This window comes from Balaenoptera physalus (assembly GCF_965194825.1).
Source record: "Balaenoptera physalus genome assembly, chromosome: 4".
Taxonomy (NCBI): Eukaryota; Metazoa; Chordata; class Mammalia; order Artiodactyla; family Balaenopteridae; genus Balaenoptera; species Balaenoptera physalus.
Window position 1 is genome coordinate 76,495,250 of NC_138891.1, and position 23,185 is coordinate 76,518,434.

The following is a 23,185-nucleotide window of genomic DNA, read 5'->3' on the forward strand; positions in this document are numbered from 1 at the left end:
ACTAGAGTCTGGGAAAGAGTAAAAAGTCTTAATATTTCACCAGCAAAAAATAAAACAAAACCACTGCAGATATATATCTATTACCATGGATATATCATTAAGTGAGAAAAGCTGGCAACCAACATACATATACATATAAATAAAGAAATATCTGGAAGAATAAACACCAAAGTATTAGCAACTGTTAAGACAGACAACTGAGTGGGTGGATTATTTTTGTTCCTTTTTTGCTCATCTGTACATCTATATTGAAAATATGTAGTTTTGTAATTAGAAATTTTTAAAAAATAAAAATAAAATAGAAAGTTCATTTGGAAAAAAAATCAAAAAGAGAGTTGAATAAGCTCAGTTTTCCCCATTACTCTGAAGGTACGTGAGCTAGAAGCATGGGCTCTGGGGTCAGACTGGGTTCAAAGCTTGCGTCCTACACTTGAATGATACTCTCTAGGCCTGATTTTTCATCTGGAAATTGAGGATAATATTAAAATCTACTCCACAGAGTTGTTTCAAGGATTAAATGAGTTATTTCTTATAAAGATATGTATTCAATAAATGGCAGTTATTATTATTGCTTATTCTTACATGTTTACAGCACAGGTTTAAAACCTTGCAAATACTTTTCAAAATGTTTTTATCCAGGAGAAATATTTTCATTGTGTAATTTGCATACATTCCCCCCATATGCAAATCCATCACTTGCTCCCTCTTACTTTCAGCTTAGACAGTGCTGGCTTCCAGGGGCCCACCTTGCGGGCACAGTGTCACAGAAATGAAAGGAAGACAGAAGAGAAAGGAAGTCAATTTGGTTTCTCTTAATCTGGGCATGTTGACCCGTGTTGAAATTAATTATTGGAAGACATGGTAATACATAGTTTGCTTTCAGAATCAGTACCAGCAGATGAGGAAGCTTTCCTCTGGAACAGCTTTCCTTGTTTCCTTTCTAAACCATGTCAGTGCTCTCTGAGAGTCAGCAACTTTATTCTTCCCACCGGTGTGTTATTCTCACTGTGCAAGGTAAATATGTTGACACCTTGTGAAACTAGTGGCCACATTCTTGGGACCCCTGTGAGCAGGCCCAGAATCAGAGAATCCTTTAGAAGGGAGAGTGCTCTCACTCAGTGCCCAGACTCTCTCCCCTTCCTTCCCCTTTTCTGAGGCCCTATGGCAGGTTCAGCTTCAGTCTCTTGACAGAAATGGAATCACACGTCTTACCAACAGACTAGTCCTTCATATCAGGTCCCACTGGCAGCTAATCCAGCCCTGCCCTGGTGCCCACATTTGATAATTAGACTTTTACCCTATCCCTTCCTTACCTGGAACCCTGCCTCTGATTTGCAGCCCAGTAACTGAAGCCTGCTATCTGTTAAGGGTCTTCTCAATGTAAACCACTGATCCTCTTCCTTGCACCTCTGAATACACTGGCTCTTGGATGCCCAGTAGTGGGTATCCCCTACCTACCACCCCAAGGCAGGATGCACCATTACTCTATTGCCTTTCCTTGGTTCTGACTGGTCAAATTGGATGGACCCCTCTTCCACATGCTTAACCCGAGGGCCAAGCTTAGTTCCTGTAGCTGATCTTTCCATTTGGCACCTGGCCCATCTCAAAGGACAAGCCTACTCTTTCCAACATAGTTAGGCAGACCACACCGTGCTGAGGCTTGAGAGAGGACAGCATGGTACTTGATAACCTATCCTGGAAGGGAGTGAGGCTTAGAGGGATCCCATCACCTCCACTCCCATGGTCACCACCACTGCCACTGAGGCCACCATTCACCAGGCACCTCCCATGAAACAAATTCTCTATTAGGCACATTCTACATGTTATTTCGAACCCTCACATCACTCTGTGGGGGAGGTGCCACCATCTCTATTTTAGAGAGGACACTGAGGCTCAGGGAAATTGACTGTCACTGGGCCCAAGGCCAACAAAAGGAAAGAACAGATTGACTGCAAATGCTACACTTTTCTTCACTATATCATATGTCCAAATAGAGGGAAATTAGAACTGAGAGGGATGTCTCAAATAGGCTTGTGGAGCTATCAAGGGAGATGTGTTCTGGAAACAAGGAGGTTTCATTAACGATAGCCTGACCTTAGCAAAAGGTAAAAAGAAAGGGACAAAATAGGACTTCCCTGGTGGCGCAGTGGTTAAGAATCCGCCTGCCAATGCAGGGGACACAGATTCGATCCCTGGTCCGGGAAGATCCCACATGCCGTGGAGCAACTAGGCCCATGTGCCACAACTACTGAGCCTGCGCTCTGGAGCCCGTGAGCCACAACTACTGAAGCCCGCGCGCCTAGAGCCTGTCCTCCGCAACAAGAAAAGCCACCTCAATGAGAAGCCCACACACCACAACGAAGAGTAGCCCCTGCTCACTGCAACTAGAGAAAGCCCATGTGCAGCAACCAAGGCCCATGTGCAGCAACCAAGACCCAATGCAGCCAAAAATAAATTAATTAATTAAAAAAAAAAGAAAGACAAAATAATATTCTGGGCTGGGCCAAGTATAGTCCACTTTGTGCTAGAAAATGGAAATGAAGACTCAGGCTAGATACTGGCCAAGTTAATTGTTAAACAGGACAAGCGCCAGCAGAGAACAGAGCCAGCTGTCACCAATAGTGGGTACACGTGTTTCAGATAAGGCAGAGGATAGGTAGAGAAAGATGAGAGGCAGTCATAGGATTCCCAGAGCCCTGAGGTCACACAGAGCTTTTAGATGAAGAAGATGTCATAGAGGGTCATGAAGGTGACCCTGGAGTCCAAGGGAATTATTAGGCACAAGGAGGGAAAGACTGTCACTCAGCAGTCCTGTGGCCACAGTGCTAACACATGGTTGTCTGAGGGGCTACCTGGATCCACACATAGAAAGAGGATTAGGAGCTGGTTCTGGGGTGAAACTGAGGACACTGCCAGGCCCAATCCCAGAGACATCCAAAGCTTTTGTGAATCAAGAGACTCTGTGGCAAAGGAGTTGAGAGCCTGGGCTCTGAAGCCAGACTACTGGGTTTGAATCCCAGTTCCACCCCTTACTAGCTTTGCCAACTTGAGCTATTATTTCACCTCTTTGCCTCCGACTCCTTATCTGTAAGTGGGAGTATCAATACCTAACTCATGGGATGTTATGAGAATGAAGCGGACAGTGTCTGGCACATAGAAAGTACTCAGTAAGTGTTATTGTTATTATCATTACTGCTGTTGTTATTAGGATCTCCTCAACAGGAAGAAGGAAAACATGTCTATCAGTGAACACGACAGACTGAATAAAAAGTATGACTAGAGTTGTCTTGGACTCAAATCAATATACTTAACATAAAATCGGTATACTTCTTTTGTCTAATTTACCTTTTCTTTTGTTGTTGCCTTTAAGATCCCCTTGAAAAGAACCAATCTTATTCATCTCCAACACGGGAGAATTTTTGAAAGGGAAAAAGAACTTCGTCACATTTCAACTAACAGAGGGAGAGGGTTAAAGCCTCCCTGGCAGTCAGGCACAGTGTGACGATAACTATCTCAGCCGGAAAATCATGGAAACTTAGTGAGGCTGGGGAAATGAACTGAGTAAGGATTACCATGCCCTCTTCTCAAAATTGATTTCCTATGAAACCAATTCACAGGAAATAATTTCATCTGAAATAATGTTTTAGGTATTTTTGTTTTTGCTTTTGTTTTTCAGTTAAAAAAATATGGAAGAGTCCAAAGAACTCACTCAAAATTTGGCTCCAAAGATGCTTCTTCCCAAGTGCCAGATCCTGGACTGGGGCTGTCCATGCTAACTCCAGCTCAGGGCAATCCTACTAATTCTATGAAGATGGCTCTCAGTTAGGTCCCAGGTTATATGTTCCTGGGGCCTGTGTTTTTATGAATATTCATCTAATCTGCCTCTCTTCCATTTATCATTCTTAGAGTTGGAAAGGACCTTAGACATCACCTGGCCTGATATCCACCCAACAAAGGAATGAATACCATTCATTCCTTTACTTTTCAAGCACCAATTGCATGTTAGGCTCACCATGCTAGGCATTGGGATAAAAAGGCTAAATAAAATTCCTGCTCTAAGGAAGGTCATAGCTGGGGAGTGAGGCCATCATAAAATTGATTATGACACTGCACGATAATACCATGATAGGGATGTGACCAGAAAAAGTGGATGCCTTAGAAAAGGGGTATTCAATCCAAGCCATGGAGGCCGCTGAAGGCTTCCTGAAGAGGCAATACTTGAGATGAGTGTTCAAAGACGAACAGAAGTTTGTCGGGGTAGTCAAAGTTAAAGAGCTGGGAAGGATTAAAGAGGAGACAGCACTGAGACTTGAGAGCATGACATGTTCAGGTAAACTCTGGGAGACAGGAGTATCGAGTGGGGTAGAGGGAGCACAGGAGGGATAAAAGGTAAAACCAGAGAAGTCAGCAGCCAGGTCATTAAAGGTTTATAATATCAAGAGTTTGACCTTTATCCCAATGGGACGAGACCTGTGAGTTCCATAACAAATGGAGTAGCGTGATGAGATGTGCATTTTAGGAAAACCACTCTGGTAGCAATTTGGGCATGGATTTAAGGAGACCATGACTAGAGTCAGGGAAAACAGGAGGATATTACAGTAATCCAATCAAGAGATAATGAGACTGCTCTAGGGCAGTGGTAATGAAGATAGGAGGAAAGGGACATATTAAAGACATAGAATCAGTAGGACTTTGTGAAGGGCTCACAAAGTTAAGAATGACTCCCAAGTTTCTGGCTCAAGCAGGTGGTTGGTGCTCTTCACCAGCACGGGGAATACAGGGGGAAGAGCACACCTGGAAGGGGCAGGAGATGCTCAAATAAATTTTGGACACATTGGGTTTGAGAACCCTCTGAAAAGTCAAAGTGGAAGTGTCCAGAAAGCCAGTGTGTTTTTGAACAGGAAGCACAGGGGTGAGATCAGAGATGAGACACAGATTTGGAAGCCATCAGAGTAGGGGGGCAGCTGACGGTGGGAAAGAGTATAAAATCATGCAGTATAAAATCATAAAGTGAGAAGAGAAGGTCTGGGAACAAATCCTGGGGAAAAAGGAGAAGAGTCTAAGAAGGACCAGTCAGAAAGACATAAAGAAACCAAGAGAGCCAGGTGTCATGGCAGGCTGAGGACAAGTGAATTTAAAAAGGAGGAAGTGGTTGACAGGGTCAAATGCTTCAGGAAGACCAATTAATATCTGAAAAGTATCCTTTGGATTTAACAAACAAAAAAAAACATTCAGGTGGAGACTTTGGTAAGATTAACCTCTGTTGGCCAGAGAGAATAGAAGCCCAATGACAGAGGTCAAAGGGCATCTAGGAGGTAAGGAAGTAAGGGCAGATGCAAATATAAACTGTTCTCTCAAGAACTTGGGCTTTCAAGGGGAGGAGAAACAGGGTCCAGAAAAGGTAGTCTTGGTTTCTTTTTATTTATTTGTTTGTTTTTAGCTTTTTACATATCCTAGGGAAAAAAGGGTTGCCTCTGCTGGGAAACCTCCCATGATGAGAAGCACACTACATCACAAGATATTTCATTCTGGTTTTGGACAGCTCATAAAAAAGCAACTGTGTGTGTTAGAAATGATATGTGAATTAAGCTAAAATTAGCTTCACTATACCTTCCACCCTATCTCTTCTATAGGAACCTTTCAACTATCAAACCCACCTCCCCTTCCATAAAAAAAATTATTTACTCAGAATTGGACATACCCAATTACTTCAACTTCACTATCTTGGCAGCCTTCCAACAATTACAGCATAGTTCGTCAATATCCTTTTGAAAATATATTTTCTAGAATTAGACACAGTATTCTATATGTGATCTAAACAGTATATAGAGAAATCCTTATTTCTCTGGTTTAGAGATTATATTTTAATTTGCATCATCACTCAAAAGTCTTTACTCGGGCTTCCTGGTGGTGCAGTGGTTGAGAATCTGTCTGCCAATGCAGGGGACATGGGTTCGAGCCCTGGTCTGGGAAGATCCCACATGCCGCGGAGCAACTAGGCCTGTGAGCCACAATTGCTGAGCCTGCACGTCTGGAGCCTGGTAACAAGAGAGGCTGCGATAGTGAGAGGCCCGCGCACCACGATGAAGAGTGGCCCCCGCTTGCCACAACTAGAGAAAGCCCTCGCACAGAAACGAAGACCCAACACAGCCATAAATAAATAAATTAAAAAAAAAAAAAAGTCTTTACTATTCTCCTTTGTTCTAAGAGCAATGTCTAAATCCTTTTATCTAAAAGTCAAGGTTCTTCAGAGAGTCTAGACATAATCTATACTCTTTTGAGCTTTTCTATAATGATCCGCTCTCTACATCGTAGAACACTTTGCTCTCATCAACTTATTGATGTTTTATTTATGGTGTCACAGAATTTACAGGAGATGCCAGGAAATTTGAGGGCTCTCATAACCACCATAGTTTTCCTTGAGCCAGAACTGAAATTATATCAAAATTTCCCATATCCTCCATCTGATGGAGGATATTATGGTCCTCTCCAGTCACAATCATGGCTTTTTGTTTGCTTTCCTTTAATCTCTATTATGTCTCCATATTGTTTACTACTCTCAGGTTTGTAGATCTCATATAGATGAGAACCTTTCTTATATATCCTCACCCCTCTTATTAAACGAGTCTTTTAAACAGACAATCTTCTTCAATTGCCATTTTTTACTTACGAACTCAATACCCTAAAATCTCAGGAATATTTATATTTATCTTCTTGTGTTAAAGTTTAAGTACCTTACTTGTTACACATGCCTTTTGTTGATATACAGATAAGGCTATAAATACTGTTTGCAATCTGTATTCTTGGTATTTTTCTTTAACCTAAGTTGACCTAAGGGCATTTCCTTCAGAAGATGCTTCTTTCTGTGTCACCCGTGGGCCTCACATGTCTGCTTTTGGCTTTACTGGGGTAATTTTCTCCTTCTACTTCAAAATTCGCTTAAATCCTTCTAGACAGATCAACAAGGTTTTCTGCCAAAGCACATCCTTCCCAATCTTTACAAGATGCACTCTGCCCCTTGCCAGAAGTCCATCATCCTGGCTCTGTAGGATATAGTCCAGAAGACTTTTTAAAACACCATCTACACAAGTAGCCATTTATTTCTCAGCCTCCCTTCTTTTCCACAGTCACTGCCATCACACGGAACAAGAGATAAATACACCACCTGTGCTTTCTAATCTTTCAGTGTGCTACCCAGAACTTTCAGGTCATTAGGAATACAGTCCCAGTTTCTTCTGAGTTTGGCATTTGTTCCACACAGGAAGCAACAAAAGTGGGGGGACAATTCATAGTCTTGATAAGAAGTTCTTGGCAGGCTTTCTATAATATCTTGGATATTGGCTCTGACCCTTTCTCAATTTTCCACATCAAGTGCATACAACGTGACCTTCAAAACCCTTGTTTGGGAATTAACCACCACATAAAACATCTTTCTTCTTCCTGACAGTGGTCACAAGACCCCTCCCATCAGCTCATGCCAGTAACTTCTCCCTAGTGCTTTCTGGAAGGAATGTCCTGAGTCCACCCCAACGGGAAGAGTGCCAGGCAAGATCCAAAGGGTAAGACTGTCCTTCATTTCTCTGCCATTTCACATTCTTCCACTTGCCCATTTCATGACATTAATTTATCAGCATTTTCCTGGCTTTCTTTCTATCTTTTTTCATCCTGCCTAAGAACCTTTCATCATCTCTAAGAAACTGGGGAGGGTAGAAGACACAAGAGGGAGGAGATATGGGGATGGATGTATACATATAGCTGATTCACTTTGTTATACAGCAGCAACCAGCACACCATTGTAAACCAATTATACTCCAATAAAGATGTTAAAAAAATAAAAAAATAAAAAATAGAATGTGGAAAAAAAAAAAGAAACTGGAGTGTGGAAAAGTACCTGTTTAATCTCTCCCCCCTCTCCCTTCTGCTTGCATTTGCAGCTGCTATACTTGGTCACCATCTCAGGCGTGAAAAGAAAGATGGAACATACTCCAAAGGTCACTACACTACCGCAAGGCAGGTGTTTTTTTTGGATCACCAAATGAACTAAGGGTTTATCTTGGTTTCACTAGATGCACTCCTTGAAAACCTTAAGAGTAAAGATTACGTCTCCTCCCTTATTGTGGGACTTCTTAGAGGTTTAGAATACTCTGGCTGCATGTTTTTTATTAGACTGTGAGTTCTTCAAGACAGAAACTGTGCATCTCTTTCATTTTCCACAGTGCCCAACACAGAGACTTGATGGAACATGGAAACTGAATGCAACTGTCCAACTCTGTGGGCAGAGGCTTTCCATCTCTATGGATTACCCTATTCTGGTCGCCCTTAGTACTCTGGTAGGTTAGCTGATTACACTTTGAATATCTTTAATGGGCAAGGTCACTGATGGGTCCACTAAAATGTTTCCCTTCCATTTTTGCCTATTTTGTCCCCAAGGCTCAGAATGGGTTTTTTTTTTTTTTTTTAATGTATTCTATTCAAGTTTGAAGAAAAAGCAAGGGTCAGCTAGAGAAATAACTAACTAGAGATTATTGAATGAAGTACTTAATTGTGCCCGTGTTTTTATATTTCTTTAAATCTTTCTTTGAATGGTCTGTTCTTTCAAAAATGTTACACTGATGCTTAGCTGCTTAAGTGTGACTTGGTGCTTTGAGATTTTAAATAATATATATTTGAATGTAAATGCTTGCTATTTTGACTAAACTAGCCTACAGAGAGTCTGGCATTTCAGATAATGAGGTCATAAAGCAGACCACTAACAGCAGGCACAGCTGCTCTCTAAACCACAGGCACTTGAGTACTCCCCTACTGAGTCACAGCAAATATCTCAGGACAAAATGTCAGTACCACTGCCCACTCTACCTCTTGGGCAGATATGGATGCATCTATACCCTGAAAGCTATGCTCTTACAGGTAGCAATTCCATCCCTATGCCTGTTCATACTCCCAGTGACAGCTAACATGCAACACACACACACACCATATATATATTTTATATATATATATATATATATATATATATATATATATATATATATATACATGTATGTGTATATGTATATATAAGTAATAAGTGTTTTTTAAAAATCTGATTTACGCTATAGCCTGAGTCATTTGATGAGTTTATAGGCAACTCGAGTCAAGTATCTATCTGGAGCAGGAGGGGTTCCCACTGGTCCCTAGCTCTTCTATTTGAGCATGGACAATCTCAGCAGCTTAGACTAGAAAGACCTGTAGAGACAGCCCCTTGGTGCATCCCCTGGCCCTGGCCCCTCACCACCTGCCTGTCAGGCTGTCATGACTGAGGCTCCTTTCCTCACGCAGCTCGGCTTCTACGTAGGCTATTCAAAGAGTGCCATCTGCAGGATGAAGGGAGGATCATAAATATTTATTCATTTCCTTCAAATGATAGTTGAAGAATTTAAAATGTGTTCAAGAGCTAATCAACACAAGATTTAAGTTAAAGTTTAATGACAGATAATGAATTGCTACATTCATTCTTCACAGGTATCATTTGTATTTATTTTAATGACTGCCTTAAATGTCTTTACTCCAAAGAGCAACCAATGGTGAGAATCAAAGGTGCCCCCACTATCCCAAGAGTGGAGAGGTGTTCGTTCAGGGCCTTTATGCTGCCCCTGGACCCCTCCCCACGGGTAGCCATTTCTCTGCTCTTCTCTGCAGAAGGGCACATGTCCAGTGGTGACAGATGAAACAGCTCTCTTCCTACTTTGACTCAAGACCATTTTTAAAATCTGAATGCAGAGAATGGGAGCTCAGAGTTCCCTTGTCATACCAGCCTCAGGTCAAAGAATCATAAAATCACAAAGCTGAAAGAGGTTCCTTCACTGAATCATGACCCTGTGTAGTGCTGCTGACCAGCGGCCCCCAGTCTCCTACTTCACACCATGTGCGATGCCCTTCCTGACCGTATCTCATAAGCAGCAGCCCACAACAACCAGAAACAGGTTTCTAGTTCTTTCACCGTGTGTCACTGATCTCTGATTAACTCAAGAACTATCCAATTCCTGACTAAATTCACTTCTCTCCTCCCAGTGGCCCTCACCTAGTGAGGAGAGAAGCGAGAAAAAGAGCGTCCTTTCCTGCCTAGGTTTGCCCCCTTTCTCAGTACCTGAGCGTGATGGTCACACTGCACAGAAAAAAGCAGGGCTGAGGCAGGTGTCTGCGGACCACCCACCTGCCTTGGCCATGGCTGGAGGTGGTTTTCCTATGTGGACTACCAACTCCAGGATGCTAGGCAGCTCCACTGCCCACTCCCTTCCCCAGAATAGGGATGAGGGAACAAGACAGGATTCATTTCCAGACTACGAGACCCATTTCTAGAGGCCTATTTACAGGAGAACGATGCAGTGATCTCATGGCCCTTCACTGAGGTGCTCCCTTTGTGGTCCGCATCCTCCTAAAACCTCCTAAAAGCAGGAGCCTTTTGGAAGGTACACACTCTCTTCTCTCTCATAAAGACACAGTCTTATCAGGAAGCAGAGGCAGAGACAAGTGGATTATATCAAAAGATTACTCGTTGGCAGGACCAGGGAAAATAATGCCTGCGACAGGGGAAGCCTCCCCTACCCCATTCTTGCTCTTTGTCCTGTACTTTCCATGAGGACACTGGCAATGAATTTTATACCCAATTCCTCCACCTCAGTAAGGAGGGACAGCATGGGGTTAGGGTAAGAACACGGGTCTGGACTCACACCTGGGTTGAAATCCCCACAGAACCGCCGACAAGCTAGATGACAAAGGCACTGCAGGACTTTCTGATCCTTAGTGTCGTCTTCTATAAGACAAGGCTGATACTGTCTATCGTTCAGGGTTGGTGGGAGACAAAACACTTAATAGGCCCATAAGCTCTCAAAAATGTGTCCATCCTTTCTTTAGTATGAATTTAAGTTAATGTGTCTCTGGCGCTAACTGAAAGGCATTGTCCCATGGGAAGGGCATATCAGGCACCAGCGAGAAGGTGGAGGAGCAACTGGGAGAAATGAGGTTGAGGTTGGGGAGGCCACGAGGCTTGTTTGGTTGTAACAACACACAAAAATGACAGCCCCCTCATGGGCCTGTGACCACAGCTGGCATTGCCTATGAGGCCACAGCAGTAAGACAGCAAGGAGGAGTGGGCTGGATCAGGGCGGTGGGTGGCTCTGGGGATGTCCTTCCCAAGTGAGGAGGGCTGAACCACAGGACAGCCAAAAGGCAGGGGCACCAAAGCTATGGGATGGCTCTATTCCAACAGATGGTCCCAGGTACCACAATGCCCACTCTCAGCAGGCAGGGAGTCTGGATGACCCTCTTCCATCCTTTGCCCCCTAACAGACTGGACAGGCACCAGAATGCCTGGCCACCCAGATATTTTGGGTCTGTAATACATCTTGTCCGCCAGAGGCACGTTGGGCCTGTGTCTGTATCATGTTGGCACAGTCCAGCTCATGCTGTAAAAGATCCTTGTGTGGCTATGAGGCTGGTTTTTGTTCTTGTGGTGGTGGTACTGGTGGTCGTGGTAAAATAAACATAACAGAAAACTTGAAAGTTCAGGGGCACTGAGTCACACTGTTGTGCAACCATCACCACCATCCATCTCCAAAAATCTCCACCTTGCAAAACTGAAACTCTGCACCCACTAAATAATAACTCCCCATCAGCACTTGGCAACCACGCTTCTACCTTCTATCTCCGTAAATTTGACTATTTTAGGTACTTCATATAAGTGGATTCATACGATATTTGTCCTTTTGTGACTGACATTTCACATAGCATAGTATCTTCAAGGTTCATCCATGCTGTAGCATGTGTCATACTTCATTACTTTTTAAGACCAAATAATATTCCATTACATGTATATACCATATTTGGTTTATCTATTCATCTGTCGATGGACGCTTAGGTTGCTTCCACCTTTTGTTTACTGTGAAAAATGTTGCTTGAACATGGGTGTACAAATATCTTTTCGCATCCCTGCTCTTAAGTCTTTTGGGTATATACTCAGAAGTGGGATTGCTGAATCACATGGTAATTCTATGCGTAATTTTTTGAGGAACTGCCATACTGTTTTTAACAGTGGCTGCACCATTTTACATTCCAACCAACAGTGCACAGAGATTCCCTATGAGCTTTCTTTATCCCCTAGGTTGGGTCTAATCCACCTGCCTCCGCAGGTTCAGGTCACTGCTGACACGGTCTCTCTGGCTCCGTCAGGCCTCTCAGCCTCCAGCATCCCTTGCAGCTCCCCTAGGGATGAGCAGCAGATCTGGTCTGCTCCCACTACTTCCTGCCCGCCAGCAGATTCCTTTGGCTCTTGGCAGGCCCTCTCCTTTCACACCCACTGCTCACATCTGTCTGGGGCTGGTCGCCTCCCTGGGTGAGGTTGGGGCTCGGGACAATGCCCAGCAGGACACCCCCATTGAGGGCTGCCTATGTAATGGAATCAGAGCCAGCCCTGGCTAAAGTCGTGATGTGGCAAACTCTAGCTTTGTCACCCTCACTACTCTGGCAGCATCCACCTCTCCATCCCTTAGTGATACCTTTCCCAGCTGCCCCTTCCCTGCCTTACTCTTTCCACTGCAACTGATCACAGTTGACAAAATACTAATTTACCACTCACCTAGTGATCCTAGAGCAGACAAGGGTCTCCTTGCATCAGGCGGGAAGGCAGCCCAGAAGCCGTGGGCTATCCACCCAACGTGCCCCACCAAACACCAAAGCCACAGCCCTGGTCTCCCTCACCGCTCCACACACGCATACAACCATACACAGCATCTCACCTGAGCCACCTCTTCAAAGTCATCGTGCCTCTTCTGCAGGGCCCGGGCTCGATGCAAAGACTTCCCAACCCCTGTGTGCTTGCTGAGAAAGGCCTCGCCGTGGTTTTCAATCCAGTCTAACACCTAGTCAGAGAAGGAAGGCAGAAACAATGACTTTTTGGCAAAAGACACGTGACAACACGTGTGACTGCTAGGCTATTAGAGTCCCCGTCCCAATCAGAAAGCAGCAGTCCAGGTGTGAATGTTCAATCCACGGTGGACACAGGGATTTCGTTACTGTCATTGGCAATACAACAATCCCACCCTTAACTAAGTTCAGCTCTTCCTCTTTGATCTCCAGAATATCCCGTCATCACTTTCTCAGTTTTCTCAGCCTTAATTAGCCCATTATTTTAAACACGTTACACAGACCGCCAGGCACAGTTTAACCCTCTCACTACTTTGACTCCAACCATATAAAGTCAGACACATTTGCAGGAAATTAGGCAGTGTCAGGTCAGGGCAGTTCCTTGGCACTCACTCCACCATAAAAATGCTCATGGCAGTGGCATCAAGTCATGGGGATCCTACCTCATTGTTCTCCTGGGACTCCCTTCTTAATCTTGGGAGTAAAGTCCAGAGTAGTCAGTCCCTAACTGGAGCTACGCTCAAGAGAGCTGATCACCAGGACAACTGCCCTCTCTGGCTTCTTTCCACTTTTCTCCTCCAATCAACATCAACCAAACAACCAACCAACAAAATAAAGTAAGGTCTTTAGTATCTATGATGCTCTTGGGTAGCAGTAGAGACTCCATGTTCTCCAGGCTTAAGGTCTAGTGATTTGGCCTCAAGACATTTTCCTCGGAGTTGTGAGAAGCTAGAAAAGAGGTGGCTGGAGCAGTAGAGGGATGAGTGAGGGGATGCTTAGAAGGTGAGAAAATATGTTGTCCTGAGGGGTACTTGACGGGGGAGTGGAAAGCCCTTAGTAAAAGCCTCGAAATGTAGGGAGGATCAAAGCCTTTAGCCCATTTTGCATTTGCCCACATAACCCAACAAAAATGTGTGCCTCCCAGGGAGAAGGGAAGCAGTTCATTTGGGCCCTGAGGAGTTGGCACTCACTAAATCAGATGGCCACAATTGAATCAGAATTACAGCACAGACACACCTGTTGCAGATCCTGCCAAGACTCAACTAAGCCCACTTTATTCCTACTATAGTAAACGTCAACTAAACATTTGATTAATGAGGTACTAGCTTTCTCAGATTGTAGAATGACTTTTGGGAAAATGATTTAGTTGAACTAGCCCTGTTTAAAAGGGCACTTTAATTCTGTTTCTTCCTACAGATTGCCCTGTGGCAAGCAGAGAGACCAAATCATTGCCTGGACTGCAGACATGAGAGTTCTGTTTCTACGGAATTTAGCCTTTGGCTTCACTTCCTCTGACATTTGAGATAAATTTATGCCTGCAATTGTACAAAGTATGGAAGCTTTCAAAGTCTTAGATGGCAGTATCATAAAGCCATACCAAGATGGTATTGGTTAGAGAAATGCACATATGAATATAAAAATGAGGTTTAACAAAAATGCACGGTTCAAAGCCAGGTCAGGTAATCGTCCACCAAAATGAAGAAAAAAAGAAGGCTTTTGTAAAAATGACTTTATCTAAACATTAGTGTAAAGATTTTAAGCACTTTAGCATCAAGGATTTACTATATAACACATGGAACTATATTCAATATCTTGTAATAACCAGTAATGGAAAATAATCTGAAAAAATATATATATAACAGAATCACTTTGCTGTACACCTGAAACTAACACAATATTATAAATCAACTATACTTCAATTTTAAAAAGATTTTAAACACTTTAACAAATTTTGGCAATATTTTTTTAATATTCTAGAGGCACATCTGTAAAAAGAAATTGCAATAGTAAATGAACTGAATTTTTACCTTTTGCAAACTCTGAAAGGCAGCACTGAAAGGAAGTTTAGATATTCTTTTCTTAGAATAAAGAAGAGCCTACTTTTCTCTTGAGTTACTTATGGTGATATTTCAGCAACAAAAGTCAGGAGAGTGCATTTTTACTTGATTTGCCATAATTTGATCACATTCTATACCGGACAGGGATGATGGGTGTCAGCATGCAAGGTCAAAGACAAACGTTTCTAGTCACAAAGTTTCCCATATATTGTGTACCATGGATAGCGTAGTTTTATAATTTTTATGCATATTTAAACTTTTATTAATCCTCTTTTGAGAATGAATTGAAGCTTGGAGATAATTTTTATATATAAAGGAGCTGTCTTATAGCTTTTCATGAGTGCTTTGGAATTTATGACGTATTTTCAGGTTACAATTTTTTTTTTAAATTTTGTTTTGAGCAGTTAAGTGTGACTTGCTTGTCTGGCACTTTTTTTCATGAATTTTATTTTATTCCATTTCATTTTTAATCTCTAGCTTTAATAAATATTCTAAATAATATTCTAAAGCAAATTGGTTAGAGAGAAATGTTTTTCATCTACTAGTTCACAAATGGTTAGCTTTTATACTCCCTGTGGGTGCTTTCACAACTTTTAAACTTTTTTTTAAACTTTTTTTAAAAAGCAATTTGTTTCCTGTTCGTTTTGCTTTCTTTAAAATGTCAATTAGTTTTCAGTTAGTGACACTTAGTTTACTTAATCAGCTCTACCTTAACCACTTAAAAATCTATTTCATACTTGAGAGGCTTTTACTTAGTTTAAACATAACTTTGCTCTGTGATGTTACATTGCCTCCATTTAGTACAGCTTCTGCCATTAGAACTGGAGCTGTGGGGAAAACACATGCAACCTCAATGCGGGGTCAGGGACTGCAGGGAAATCAATTTAACAAAACAAAAGCAAACGATTTAGGTCACGAACAAGATTACTTTAGTAATATATAGAGATGGAAAAAGCATCTGAGGACAGAGAAACGGAATCAATATATGACGCATTGTTCAAAATGTTGATTTCTGATAATTTTGTTTCAGAGAGTTCATTTAGAGCCAGCATGGCCTGGTACAAATATTTAGGCCATATGCTCTCTTGACCTTTGATTTCATGGCTCCCAACCCTGGGAATACAATCCAGCTTCCTACGTGGACTGCACAGCAGAGAAATGTGCTTCTGAACAGACACCAGCGGTGCCTGACAATCACGTGACACACTGTAAATTAATGTGCAGCATCGGAAGTCTGGTGAGTCCCAGAATCTGAACATCACTGGCTGAAGAATAAATTGAGTTTCTAGCCTTACCCTGGACCCTATCAAAGTGTAAGCACCCATCAAGGTACCCCTTATTAGCTGGTCCCTATGTAATTTCTCTCATCTACAAGATCTTATTTAAAATAGTCAATTATCAGTTGTAGTTAGGATAGTACAGGATGATAGTTAATCATACCTATTGATGGCTTTGAATTGGTATTTAAGTGTTTCCAACAATAGGAGGTTTTCTCCTTTTGTTTTTGTCTGAAGGAAGAGTCTTCAGGATGCAGAGAAGCACGTGCGGGCCAGGACTATTCACATATTCAAATAGATATTTATTATTAGCCTCATGGTGGTCTAGCGCCAGGCATTAGGACAGCCCAGCGTGCAGGATTAAACAAGGCAGGCTCGGCCCTGACTCCAGGAACTCAGTGTAGGTGGGTAACGAGCACTAGATATGAAATCACGCAATTCATCATTAATTGCAAGGGTGAAAAGTGCCAACAGTCAGCGAAGCCCACTCTGAAGAAGTGAGGCCTGAGAGACAGTAGGACTTAACCAAATTAGGAATTGAAAAGATCAGCATGGTTTGAGTAGGTGTAAGTAGGAAATGCGCCCCGAGGCGGCAGGCGCCAGGTAGAGCTGAGCCCTGGTGTGCTGAGTCTGACTCCAGTGTTAGCCTGAGAGCCACTGAAGGGCTGATGGAGGAGAAAGACACCATCAGATCTGCATTGAAAAATTACTGCTCTGACTGCTTTGTGGAGAATCAGTTGTTGGAAGACAGGAACAGAGGTAGGAAAACAGGAGGTTCCTGCGGAAATCCTGACAAGAGGCGATGGTAGCTCAGGCGAGGCCAGTGGCAGTGTCCGTGGAGAGACAGGTTTCAGTAATATTTAGGGGAGAGAACAGCCAGGATTTGGTGACGGGGCCTGGGGGTGATGCAGAGGCAGGTGGAAGCCTGCCCCCCAGGAAGAGGAACTTGTCACTGGTACAGAAGCAAGTGAGTCACAAGGGATAGCACAGAGATGACAGATTTTTTTGTTAAGTTTTCTTTCAACTTTCATACTCACACTCTGGTTTTGATAAATGACAGGTGTGCCTCTGAACTTGAGTGGGAAGTAGCACCCAGTGATAGTTATCAATCTCATTCTGGCAAGATGTGCCTTTAATTTCAAAGGCGTAATTTTATACACTAAGGTTTAAAAATAAATTATGAATTGCTAATATAGCCAGATCCTAATGATAAAAGAAAAATTAGGGACACAAAATCCACCTGAAGAATATAAATTAGGCTTACATGGAGTTAAACCTTGCATTCTTTTTTTTTTTTAACATCTTTATTGGAGTATAATTGCTTTACAAGGGTGTGTTAGTTTCTGCTTTATAACAAAGTGAATCAGTTATACATATACATATGTTCCCATATCTCTTCCCTCTTGCGTCTCCCTCCCTCCCACGCTCCCTATCCCACCCCTCTAGGTGGTCACAAAGCACCGAGCTGATCTCCCTGTGCTATGCGGCTGCTTCCCACTAGCTATCTATTTTACGTTTGGTAGTGTATATATGTCCATGCCACTCTCTCACTTTGTCAGAGCTTACCCTTCTCCCTCCCCATATCCTCAAGTCCATTCTCTAGTAGGTCTGTGTCTTTATTCCCGTCTTGCCACTAGGTTCTTCATGACCTTTTTTTTTTTTTCTTATATTCCATATATACGTGTTAGCATACGGTATTTGTTTTTCTCTTTCTGACTTACTTCACTCTGTATGACAGACTCTAGGTCCATCTACCTCACTATAAATAACTCAATTTCGTTTCTTTTTATGGCTGAGTAATATTCCATTGTATATATGTGCCACATCTTCTTTATCCATTCATCTGTTGATGGACACTTAGGTTGCTTCCATGTCCTGGCTATTGTAAATAGAGCTGCAATGAACATTTTGGTACATGACTCTTTTTGAATTATGGTTTTCTCAGGGTATATGCCCAGTAGTGGGATTGCTGGGTCGTATGGTAGTTCTATTTTTAGTTTTTTAAGGAACCTCCATACTGTTCTCCATAGTGGCTGTATCAATTTACATTCCCACCAACAGTGCAAGAGGGTTCCCTTTTCTCCACACCCTCTCCAGCATTTGTTGTTTGTAGATTTTTTGATGATGGCCATTCTGACCGGTGTGAGATGATATCTCATTGTAGTTTTGATTTGCATTTCTCTAATGATTAATGATGTTGAGCATTCTTTCATGTGTTTGTTGGCTATCTGTATATCTTCTTTGGAGAAATGTCTAAGTCTTCTGGCCATTTTTGGATTGGGTTGTTTTTTTGATATTGAGCTGCATGAGCTGCTTGTAAATTTTGGAGATTAATCCTTTGCCAGTTGCTTCATTTACAAATATTTTCTCCCATTCTGAGGGTTGTCTTTTGGTCTTGTTTATGGTTTCCTTTGCTGTGCAAAAGCTTTTTCGTTTCATTAGGTCCCATTTGTTTATTTTTGTTTTTATTTCCATTTCTCTAGGAGGTGGGTCCAAAAGGATCTTGCTGTGATTTATGTCATAGAGTGTTCTGCCTATGTTTTCCTCTAAGAGTTTGATAGTGTCTGGCTTTCCATTTAGGTCTTTAATCCATTTTGAGTTTATTTTTGTGTATGGTGTTAGGCAGTGTTCTAATTTCATTCTTTTACATGTAGGTGTCCAGTTTTCCCAGCACCACTTATTGAAGAGGCTGTCTTTTCTCTGCTGTATATTCAAGTGGGGTTTATTCCAGGAATGCAAGGATTCTTCAATATACGCAAATCAATCAATGTGATACACCATATTAACAAATTGAAGGAGAAAAAACTTACGATCATCTCAATCGATGCAGAGAAAGCTTTCGACAAAATTCAACACCCATTTATGATAAAAACCCTGCAGAAAGCAGGCAGAGATGGAACTTTCCTCAACATAATAAAGGCCATATATGACAAACCCACAGCCAACATCATCCTCAATGGTGAAAAACTGAAACCATTTCCACTAAGATTAGGAACAAGACAAGGTTGCCCACTCTCTCCACTATTATTCAACATAGTTTTGGAAGTTTTAGCCACAGCAATCAGAGAAGAAAAAGAAATAAAAGGAATCCAAATCGGAAAAGAAGAAGTAAAGCTGTCACTGTTTGCAGATGACATGATACTATACATAGAGAATCCTAAAGATGCTACCAGAAAACTACTAGAGCTAATCAATGAATTTGATAAAGTAGCAGGATACAAAATTAATGCACAGAAATCTCTTGCATTCCTATACACTAATGATGAAAAATCTGAAAGTGAAATTAAGAAAACACTCCCATTTACCACTGCAACAAGAAGAATAAAATACCTAGGAATAAACCTACCTAAGGAGACAAAAGACCTGTATGCAGAAAATTATAAGACACTGATGAAGGAAATTAAAGATGACACAAATAGATGGAGAGATATACCATGTTCTTGGATTGGAAGAATCAACATTGTGAAAATGACTCTACTACCCAAAGCAATCTACAGATTTAATGCAATCCCTACCAAACTACCACTGGCATTTTTCACAGAACTAGAACAAAAAATTTCATAATTTGTATGGAAACACAAAAGACCCCGAATAGCCAAAGCAATCTTGAGAAAGAAAAACGGAGCTGGAGGAATCAGGCTCCCTGACTTCAGATTATACTACAAAGCTACAGTAATCAAGACAGTATGGTACTGGCACAAAAACAGAAATATAGATCAATGGAACAGGATAGAAAGCCCAGAGATAAACCCACGCACATATGGTCACCTTATCTTTGATAAAGGAGGCAAGAAACCTTGCATTCTTGAAGGCATTTCACTGAGGTATAGTTTTTGAGGGGCCCCTAAACCTGACATGCAAAGTCCTCTGCGACAGGTCCACCCCTCCCAACCCCACCTCCAATGAGTTCCTGCCCCACCTCTCAACACCCCCCAAAACTGCTTCTCACCTCCTGAGTTTTGTTCTTGCTATTTTTCACTTCACTTGAAATGTCCATCTCTTTTTTCTCCCTATATCCACTTCCCAGGCTCCTTCTTACTCATCCTTTAAGTGCCATCTCAAACTCTAGTTTTGGAAAGCCTTTTCTCTTTAACAGTCCACTCAGGCTGGGGTGGTGTCACTCTTCTCTGTTCTGTTCAAACCACAATTATTGCCCACAGGCTGGTCTCTCCCACTAGACTCTGACCTCCCTGTGATTCCTGGACACAGCATGGTACTCAACACAGAGGGCTTTGCGTGAGATATGTTGAAATCAACTCAACTCAAAACTCATTGCCCCAACACACAACTTTGGGGTGAATGTCTCCAGCTCCGTACTCCCTAGATAGGTTAATTCTTAGTACCTCTCACAGCCTGCATTCAAAGTTCTCCCTTTGTGTGTATCCACCCTTTCTCCATTGCCCCACTTGGCAGGTAGGTAGCTCCCGAAGAAGTACGGGGTTTTCACCATTGTATCCTGCCCTTTCATCCCTCGCCTGCCCCCAGAGCCCCCATCAGCACCGCACACTCAGAAGATACTCAATGAATGTTTATAGCCATGAGTTGTCAAGTGCAAATACGACTGCCTACTGTCTTGGGAGAAGCTGTGCCGGTGCATTCAGCAGGAGGCCTGATCTTTGCCCCATCACTGGAAACAACAGCCCTGGTCAGCCTGGGACTCCTCGCCACAAAGGCAGGCAGGCAGTCTTGCAAACAACGTGTAAAGCTCTTTCTCCTTTCTCATGCCCCAACTTTTCAACCGGAATTAGTCCTTTCCCAGAACAGCCTTTTCCAAGAGAGATACTCACATCCTGAACCGGATCTGGGAGCCAATCTAACAGCCATTATGCATAATTCCCTAATCACCCCCTTTCTTCCTCATCTAATTGTGTTTATTCCAACCAGCATACAATCAAGACGGAGTACTTTACAGGGGAGGAGACAGTCCTTTCTAGCTGCTAAGGAGAAGAGAATAGTCCTTTTGAAGAGAACTATTGATATTTTCTGAACAGTGGCCATGAATACAACCGAATTAATGGGAGAAAATCAAGGGCCTAGCTGCTTTCTGTCCCAGGACTCTGATTTTTTGGATTCTTCTAACATGATAGAATCTTAGTGTTGGAGAAGACCTCAAGATCACCCAGCCCAGTGCAGGAGGCCCTTGCATTTAGAGGCAACCACCTTTGAACAAAGTTTTAAGTTGGTGTCTAAGCTCTGTTAATATGTAAGTGCTTTAGGTTCCTAAAGCATCATTAAAATGTGGTACCATCATGATCATTCTAAAGACACCATAACTTACAGAGGAACCTGGGTTCTCACCCCAGCTCTGCCCCTAACCAGTTGTGGCCCAGCTGGGTGTGTGCCTTCTCCTCTCTGAACCTCACTTTCTCCAATGAGACTGTTGGATCACATAATCTCCCTAAATCTCCCTTCAACTCAAATATTTCATGATTTTATTACATTGAGGGTAGGGCAGTTCCCCTCCTCAGAAGAAAAGGCTGTGGAGGGTTCACTCTTTGTCCAGCACTAGGCCAGGGCACACGCTCACCATCTCATCTATGCTATCTCACCACAACCCTGGGATGGTGAGAGTTATTATCCCCATGTTTGGATGAAGAAAATGAGTCTCAGAGTGGTTAGTTAACTTGCCTGAGCTCACACAGCTACTAAATAGTGGAGTCAGGATTCAAACCCAAATGGTTCTGGCAGCAACACTACCATCTGATTCCCAGACCTTATTCAAGTTTTCCCATGTGTCCCAACACTGACTTTTAGAGGAAAAGGATGCAGGCCAGAAGCGTGTGTCATGCTTAGTTGTCCCTTTAATCTGGAAGAGTTCCTCAGGCTTCCCTTGACTTTCCTGCCTTTGACACTTTTAATAGTTACAGGTCTATTACTTTACAAAATGTCCCTCAGTTTTGGTTTGTCTGATGTTTCCTCATGATTGGAATCAGGAATAACACAGAAATGATTCTTGTTCTTCCCACTGCATTCTATCAGATGGGATATAATTTGAATTTCCCCCATTACTCATGATGTTAACTTTGATCACTGGGTCAGGGTGGTGTCTTCCAGCTTTCTTCTAGAAAGTCACTCTTATTCCTTTGTGATTAATAGGTATTTGAAGGAGGTAGTTTGAGACCATGGAGGAGGCAGATGCTGTGATGTAAAAAGGACTTTTTACCACCCTGCTGAGAGTGTCACCAGCAGGCAGACAGCCTCGGGTGTCAGTCCCCTTTGGGGATTATTACCCTTGGCTGAAGAGAGTGGCTTTGCCCAAAGCCCCTTCTTACATTGACCCATGCCCAGTGACAGACTCCAGAGTATAAAGACACAGTTTTCACTCCCCAACCTGAGACAATCTTCAGAACGCCTGGTAGGGCTGGCTGAGGAGTCCCTTGAGATGACACTGCAGCTCAACTTCACTCTCTGTCTAATCCTCCTTCTTCCCTTCCCTTCCTCAGGGGTTGATTCCAAGACCACCTCCTAGTAAACTTCCTCTGGGTAGCCCCCTGTGTGGACACCTCCTCAGCCTGTTTGGATTCCAATCCTCTAAGCTGGGCTGCCCTCCCTGCATGGATGCCCTCCTCCCTCTGCCCAGGCTGTGACACTGCAGAGCCCCTGTTCCTTGTGGATGACCTCCTTGACCTGCTCATTGTCTGCACCTATGCACCTGACACCTATGCCAGGCCACCCTTCTCTGCTCTGCTCACCTTGCTTGGGCTCCGACACCTGCACCAGGCTGCGCCTGCACAGGGACTCCCTCCTCGCTCTGCTCTGGACCACCCTTCCTTGAGGACTCCTAGTGCTGGGGTGCCCTCCCACCAAAGCCATCCTCAGCCCAGTCCACTCTGACCTCCCTGGACCACTGCGGCCCTCCCACCCTGCAGAGAGACCCACCTTGCTCAGCCCCACTTAAGAAGAAGAGCCTCCCTTTTCTGGAAACGCCTCTGCCTTAGCTCCTGAGACGCCATCTCACTGGGAATTCCCCCAGCTCACTGATCTCCACTGTGTCTACTTTTCTGAATCCTCCTAGTCTTCCCAGGCTCTAAATTTTGGAATGCCTGAGGGCTCATCCCCGGATCTCTTCTTTCTCTTCTCTTGCTCCCTAGATGATCTCACCCAGTTCCATGGCTTTAAATATCATCTATGTGCTGGTAATTTCCATATTCACAGTTCCAGCCCTAATTT

The 23,185-nt window shown here is 43.0% G+C and overlaps 1 protein-coding gene across 8 annotated transcripts in view; it reads right to left on the reverse strand.

The window, feature by feature from the left end:
* Positions 1–23,185, reverse strand: part of KALRN (kalirin RhoGEF kinase) — a gene marked incomplete at its 3' end in the record, with an annotated part of 654,541 nt that overhangs the window by 336,358 nt on the left and 294,998 nt on the right. For all 8 annotated transcript variants that reach the window (XM_082458482.1, XM_082458476.1, XM_082458483.1 and 5 more), the window contains one exon: positions 12,774–12,896. In XM_082458482.1, coding sequence (XP_082314608.1) covers positions 12,774–12,896 — 123 coding nt within the window. The remainder of the gene's footprint in view (positions 1–12,773; positions 12,897–23,185) is intronic.